The 7,244-nt window shown below is 52.5% G+C and overlaps 1 protein-coding gene across 2 annotated transcripts in view; it reads left to right on the forward strand.

Moving 5' to 3' along the window:
- The window catches only part of ORAI1 (ORAI calcium release-activated calcium modulator 1), a 21,669-nt gene extending 17,659 nt beyond the window's left edge, over positions 1-4,010 (forward strand). The window contains exon 2 of one of the 2 annotated variants that reach the window (XM_008072482.1): positions 3,036-4,010. In XM_008072482.1, the coding sequence (XP_008070673.1) occupies positions 3,036-3,635 (600 nt within the window). In that variant the 3' untranslated portion in view covers positions 3,636-4,010. The remainder of the gene's footprint in view (positions 1-3,035) is intronic. The other variant, XM_021706148.1, reaches the window with a different exon arrangement.
- Positions 4,011-7,244: the final 3,234 nt, after the last annotated feature.

Consider the following 7,244-nt stretch of genomic DNA (forward strand, 5'->3'; position numbering starts at 1 on the left):
CCGGCGATCCTTCCGCCTCAGCCTTCCGAGTAGCTGGAACTACAGGCATGCACTACCACGTCTGGCTAGTTTTTTTGATTTATTGTGGAGATGAGGTCTCGCCAAGTTGCCCAGGCGGGTCTGGAACCCGCGGGCTCCCAAAGGCGTGGGATTACAGGCTGAGCCACCGAGCCCGGCCACAGACGTTCTAAAGAGTCACCATCCTTGGTGGAATGATTGCCAGCGGGGCCTGCTGTCCCTCAAGCCTCGTGGGCCGACCCTGGCTGTGTGCCCACCACCCGCTGCTCCTGGCCCAGATCTGATGAGCTGGCTCCTTCCCATGAGGGTGATTTGCTAGGCCTGAGTGAGAAGCAGCGGTGGGGGCAGGCCTGGAGCATGGCCCGGGTGACCCTGGTCTGCAGGTCTCCGGGAACTGGGGAGCCCTGAGTGAGTGTCAGTCCCCTGACTGGGCGGAGATGGCCCCAGGGCTTGCTGGCCGCTCAGTCCTGACCCTGTGGCTTCTGGGAAGCGGCTCTTGATACTTGTCGGCTGTGCACTGTGTTCTCAGGAAGGGCCTGGGCGTCCCCCGGGAAGGCTATCACCTGTCCAGCCACCACCCCTCGGCTTGTCCCCAGAGCAGGGCGTGAAGGAGAGGCTCTGCTTGGATGTGAGGACGTGGGACCAGCAGAGATAGGGGTTGGTGATTGCTTTTTTTTCTTTTTTTTTTTCCTTTTTTTCTTCCCCCGCTTTTTGTTCTTAATACATTTTTTTAACATAGTAAAATGATAAAATTTACCATTTTGACCATTTATTTTATTATTTATTTATTTATTTATTTTTTGAGTTGGAGTCTCACTCTGTCACCCAGACTGGAGTGCAGTGGCCACTCCCGGCCACCTCAGCCTTGGCCTGCTGGGCTCCGGCGATCTTTCGCCGCAGCCTTCCGAGTAGCTGGAACTAAGGTGTGCGCTACCACGCCCGGCTAATTTTTTTTTTAATTGTAGAGGTGAGGTCTCACCAAGTTGCCCAGGCGGGTCTCGAACCCACGAGCTCAGGCAATCCACTCACCTCAGCCTCCCAAGTCATGGAATTACAGGCTGAGCCACCGAGCCCGGCTTTTAATTTTATTTTTTAAAACTTTTTTTTAATTTTAACTTTTTAGAGACAAGGACTTGCTCTGTTGCCCAGGCTGGAGTACAGTGGTGCAGTCATAGCTCACTGCAGCCTCGAACTCCTGGCCTCAAGCAATCCTCCGACCTCAGCCTCCTGGGTAGCTGGGACTGCAGGTGCGCTCCACCATGCCCAGCTAATTTTAAAAAAATTTTTGTAGACACAAGTTCTCACTTTGTTGCCCAGGCTGGTCTTCAGACTCCTGGCCTCAAGTGATCTTCCTGCCTCGGTCTCCTGGAATGCTGGGATTACAGGCATGAGCCATCACATTCAACCATAGCTGTTTTGTTTTGTTTTTCTTTGAGTTGGAGTCTCACTCTGTCACCCATGCTGGAGTGCAGTGACATGCTCATGGCCACCGCAGCCTCCGTCTGCTGGGCTTAGGCAATCCTTCCGCCTCAACCTTCCAAGTAACTGAAACTACAAGCACTACCACACCTGGATAATTTTTGATTTATTGTAGAGATGAGGTCTCACCAAGCTGTCTGGGCTGCTCTCAAACTCACGGACTCAGGCAATCCACTCACCTTGGCCTCCCAAAGTACTGGGATCACAGGCTGAGCCACCGTGCCCGGCCATGGCTGGTTTTTAATACCTGGCCAGGCTACCATTTGGGAGGTGATTATCTTATACCAGGACCTCTCAATTAATTGTCAAAATAATACTATGAACTAATATGATAGCTCTGTTTTACAGATAAGGAAGTTGAGGTTCAGAGAGGTTAAGTGACTTTCTCAAGGTCACACCGCTAGTGAGTGGCAGAACTGAGATTACCGGTCCCGGCAGCCATGACTCCTGCTTTCTTCACCAAGACTTTCTGTCACTCAGTGCCAAGTGAGTGGGCCTTATTCTTTTTTTTTTTTTTGAGTCGGAGTCTCACTCTGTCGCCCAGACTGGAGTGCAGTGGCCGCTCCTGGCCACCGCAGCCTCGACCCGCTGGGCTCCGGCGATCCTTCCGCCTCAGCCTTCCAAGTAGCTGGAATTACAGGCATGCGCTACCACGCCTGGCTGATTTTTTTATTTATTGTAGAGATGAGGTCTTGCTGCCCAGGCGGGTCTCGAACCCACAAACTCAGGCAGTCCACTCACCTCAGCCTCCCAAAGGCTGGGATTACAGGCTGAGCCACCGAGCCCGGCTGAGTGGGCCTTATTCTATCCATTGTGTACATGTAGAAACTGAGGCTCAGAGGCTGGGCGTGGTGACTTACGCCTGTAATTCCACTATTTTGGGAGACTGAGGTGAGAGTATTGCCTGAGCCCAGGGATTCATGATCAGCCTGGGCAACATGGCAGACCACGTCTCTACAATAAATAAGCTTGATGTGGTGGCACGTACCTGTAGTTCCAGCTACTTAGAAGGCTGAGGCAGAAGGGTCACCTGAGTCCAGCAGGTCAAGGCTGCGGTGGCCTTGAGCGTGCCACTGCACTCCAGCCTGGGTGACAGAGTGAGACTGTGACTCAAAAAATAATAATAAAGCTGGGCTCAGTGGCTCAGTCTGTAATCCCAGTGCTTTGGGAGGCCAAGGTACGAGTAGATTGCCTGAGCCCGTGGGTTCGTGACCCGCCTGGGCAGCTTGGTGAGGCTTCATCTCTACAATAAATCAAAAAATTAGTCGGGCATGGTAGCGCGCGCCTGTAGTTCCAGCTCCTTGGAAGGCCGAGGCAGAAGGGTCGCCGGAGCCCAGCAGGTCGAGGCTGCGGTGGCCGGGAGCAGCCACTGCCCTCCAGTCTGGGCGACGGAGTGAGACTCCAACTCAAAAAAAAAAGATATTGAAAAAAGAAACTGAGGCTCAGAGAGGCCCCACGACTGACCCAGGGTCCAGAGCCTGCTGGGAGGGGAGCCCGGATTTGGGCGTGCTGGCACTCACCCGCCTGCCCCCCCGCAGGTGGCGATGGTGGAGGTGCAGCTGGACGCAGAGCACGACTACCCGCCGGGGCTGCTCATCGCCTTCAGCGCCTGCACCACGGTGCTGGTGGCCGTGCACCTGTTCGCGCTGATGATCAGCACGTGCATCCTCCCCAACATCGAGGCGGTGAGCAACGTGCACAACCTCAACTCGGTCAAGGAGTCGCCCCACGAGCGCATGCACCGCCACATCGAGCTGGCCTGGGCCTTCTCCACCGTCATTGGCACGCTGCTTTTCCTGGCTGAGGTTGTGCTGCTCTGCTGGGTCAAATTCTTGCCCCTCAAGAGGCAGCCGGGCCAGCCACGGCCCACCAGCAAGGCCCCGGCCGCCAACGGCAGCAGCGACGACGCGGGTGGCATCACCCCGGGCCAGGCGGCTGCCATCGCCTCCACCACCATCATGGTCCCCTGCGGCCTGGTCTTCATCGTCTTCGCCGTCCACTTCTACCGCTCGCTGGTCAGCCATAAGACGGACCGACAGTTCCAGGAGCTCAACGAGCTAGCCGAGTTCGCCCGCTTGCAGGACCAGCTGGACCACAGAGGGGACCACCCTCTGACGCCCGGCAGCCACTACGCCTAGGCCCTCGCCATCTGGGCCCTTCGTTGCTTTGGCCTTAACGCCCTTCCCCATGACCTTGTCCTGCCCCAGTCCCATGGACCGCCTGTGCAGGGGGCTGGACTTCATCGGGGGCAGAGTGGAGGGAAGAGGCTTTTTGTAAAAGAAATTTCTGCACTTTGAAACTTTCCTCTAAGAGAATAAGCACTTCCTGTTCTTCCAGCTCCAGGTCCAGTGCCCGTTAGGAGGTGGGGGGGCAGAGTGGTGCCAACACTCCCTTTGTCCCTCCTCCTGCTCCGTGCCAGTGCCACCTGGGAGCCTCCTATCCTTTCCTCCCGTCCAAGCGTCGAGTGTGTGCGTGTGTGTGTGACACATAAATATACTCAAAAGGGACACCTCCTTCTTGTGTCTTGTATTTGTTGGTTCTGGGCTGCTGAAATTATTTCATCCAGTGTCCCAGTTAGGTGATCCTCTAAGCAAAGTTTACTTTTTTTTTTCTTTTTTTGAGTTGAAGTCTCACTCTCTCGCCCAGGCTAGAATGCCGTGGCACGCTCACGGCCACCACAGCCTCGACCTGCTGGGCTCCGGCAATTCTTCCGCCTCAGCCTTCCCAGTAGCTGGAGCTACAGCAGTGCACAACCATGCCTGGCTTATTTTTTGATTTACTGTAGAGAGGAGGTCTCAGCAAGTTGCCCAGGCTATCTTGAACCCCCTGGGCACAGGCAGTCCTTTCTTCTCAGCCTCCTAAGGTGCTGGGATTACAGGCCTAAACCACCATACCCTGCCAGTCCAGGCTAATTTTGAACTGGCCTCAAGTGATCTTCCGGCCTCATCCTCCCAAATTGCTGGGGTTACAGGCATGAACCTCCACACCCAGCCTGAAGATTTTATTTTGAGAATTGTAAACCTACAACAAGTTGCATGAATAGTATCTAAACTGTATGTGCAATCATGTATTGTTACTTACAATAGTTCTATAAAGTCACCAGGAACACTAAATTAGCAGATGTTGAGCCATTGCTTCTAGGGGAAATACAGGGTTGGGTTCCTGTGAGTCTCTGGTCAGGATTATTTTCTTCAACTGATCAATGTGTCACCTTTTTTTTTCACTGTGTCACCCAGGTTGGAGAGCTGTGGCACACTCACCACCACCCCATTGTCAACCTGATGGGCTCCACCGATCCTTCCGCCTCAGCCTTCCAAATAGCTGAACCCACAGGCGCGTGCTTCCACGCCCAGCTTACCTTTTGATTTATTGTAGAGACAGCATCTTGCTAAGTTGCCTGGGCTGGTCTCAAACCCACGGGATCGGGCAGTCCTCTCACCTCGGCCTCCCAAAGTGCTAAGATTATAGGCATGAGCCACCAGGCCCAGCTGGGGACCATTTTAAATAGTAAAATCACCAAAACCTAAACATGGGGAAAATGTGACACCAAACAGACCATGGAAAGGACACTTGGTACAGTGTGAGAGTTGGGGCGTTGCCTTGTTTGACCTCAGCAAGTGGGCAAATTCACCGATACTGAAACCATGAATGCAGAGGGTGAGTCCACAGTAGCTACAGATACGGTCCCTTGTGCCTGAAGCCTTCCTCCTAAAACCAAGGCTATTTCCCTCCGTCACCACAGTTCAGGAAGTTTGGCATTGGTACAGTTATCTAGGATAACACTTCTGTTCAGTTTCCCACTGGCACAAGTCTTGTCATTTTTATCGGTACTTTTTCCATTTCGGGATCATGTATTGCAATGACATGTCACATCTCTTGCTTTTTTTTTTTTTTCCTTTGGAGTCTCACTGTTGCCCAAGCTGGAGTGAAGTGGCACGCTCATGGCCACTGCAGCCTCAACCTGGGCTCAGGCAATCCTTCCACCTCAGCCTTCCAAGTGGATGGAACTATAGGCATGTGCCACCATGCCCGGCTAATTTTAATTTATTGTAGAGACGAGGTCTCGCCAAGTTGCTCGGGTTGGTCTCGAACCCCTGGGATCAAGCAATCCTCTCGCCTCAACCTCCCAAAGTGTTGGGATTACAGACGTGAGCCACTGTGCCCAGACTCTTGGTCTCCTTTAATTTGGAACAGTTCTTCAGCCTTTCTTTGTATAACATACCTTTTTTTTGAGTTGGAGTGTCACTCTGTCGCCCAGACACCAACCCGCGGGCTCAGGCAATCTACTTACCTCAGCTTCCCAAAGGCGTGGGATTACAGGCTGAGCCACCGAGCCTGGCTACCTTTTTTTTTTTTTCCTTAGAGTCTCACTCTGTGGCCCAGGCCTGAGTACAGTGGTGCAATTATAGCTCACTACAGCCTCAAACTCCTGGCGTCAAGCCATCCTCTTAACTCAGCCTCCTGAGTAGCTTGTATTACAGACACACGCCACCGGGCTTGGCTTTTTATTTTTATTTTTTTGGCAGAGACAAGGTCTTACTATGATGCCCAGATTGGTCTTGAACTCCTGGCCTCAGGCAATTCTCCTGCCTTGGCCTCCCAAAGTGTTGGAATTATAGGCATGAGCCATGACAGCCAGCCCCACATGAATATTTTGTGAGTTCAGGCATGTGGTTAAGTAAAATGCCCCAGTTTGCTTTCTCTGATGTTTTCTCATTAATATAATCAGATTGTGCATTTTGGCAGGAAAATTATGTGAGTGAGAGTGTGTCAGGATACAAGAATAGTCTGCCATTATGTAGACTATTCCAAGCACTCTGCATTGTCGACTCAATTAACCGTCGTCATCCTTGTGAGGGGAGTACGATTATTACCTCTACGTTCAGATGACAAAATTGACGAACAAAGAAGGTTAACGTGCCAAGATTTGAACCTGGAAAGTCTGACTCAGAGCAGTCTTTTGTAAGACTCACAAAAGTCTTACCTGGGCTTTGCTAGAAAAATGAGGCTGGGCGCTGTGGCTCATGCCTATAAGCCCAGCATTTTGGGAGGCCAAGGTGGGAGGATTGCCTGAGCCCAGGGGTTCGAGACCAGCCTGGGCAACTTGGTGAGACGTCATCTCTACAATAAATCAAAAAAATTAGCCAGGCTATGGTAGTGCCTGCCTGTAGTTCCAGCTGCTCGGAACGCTGAGGCGGAAGGATTGTCTGAGCCCTGCAGATCGAGGCTGCAGTGGCCATGAGTGTGTCACTGCACTCCAACCTGGGTGACAGAGTGAGACGCCAACTCAAGAAAAAAAAAAGAGATCTGGTCCCACTGGGCCCACCTTGTAAAGCCACAATGAGCAGAGGCTGAGCTGCGGCCATCCTCTTATCCAGAGGGTTTTTCTTTTTCTCTCTTTTTTTTTGAGGCAAGGTTTCAGTTGTCTCGGTACAGTGAAGTACAGTGGCACGATCAAAGCTTACTGCAGCCTCGAACTCCTGGAATCAGACGATCCTTCTGCCTCGGCCTCCTGAGTAGCCAGGAGTACAGATGTGTGCCACCCATCTAACTAATTTTTGTTTTGTTTTTTGAGTTGGAGTCTCACTCTGTCGCCTAGACTGGAGTGCAGATCCTTCCACCTCCGCCTTCCAAGTAGCTGGAACTACAGGCGAGCACTACCACGCCCGGCTAATTTTTTGATTTGCTGTAGAGATGAGGTCTCGCCTGCCCAGGTGGGTCTCGAATCCACGGGCTCAGGCAATCCA

This window comes from Carlito syrichta, unplaced genomic scaffold (assembly GCF_000164805.1).
Source record: "Carlito syrichta isolate Samal-C Ts95f unplaced genomic scaffold, Tarsius_syrichta-2.0.1 Scaffold315243, whole genome shotgun sequence".
NCBI classification, from domain to species: Eukaryota; Metazoa; Chordata; class Mammalia; order Primates; family Tarsiidae; genus Carlito; species Carlito syrichta.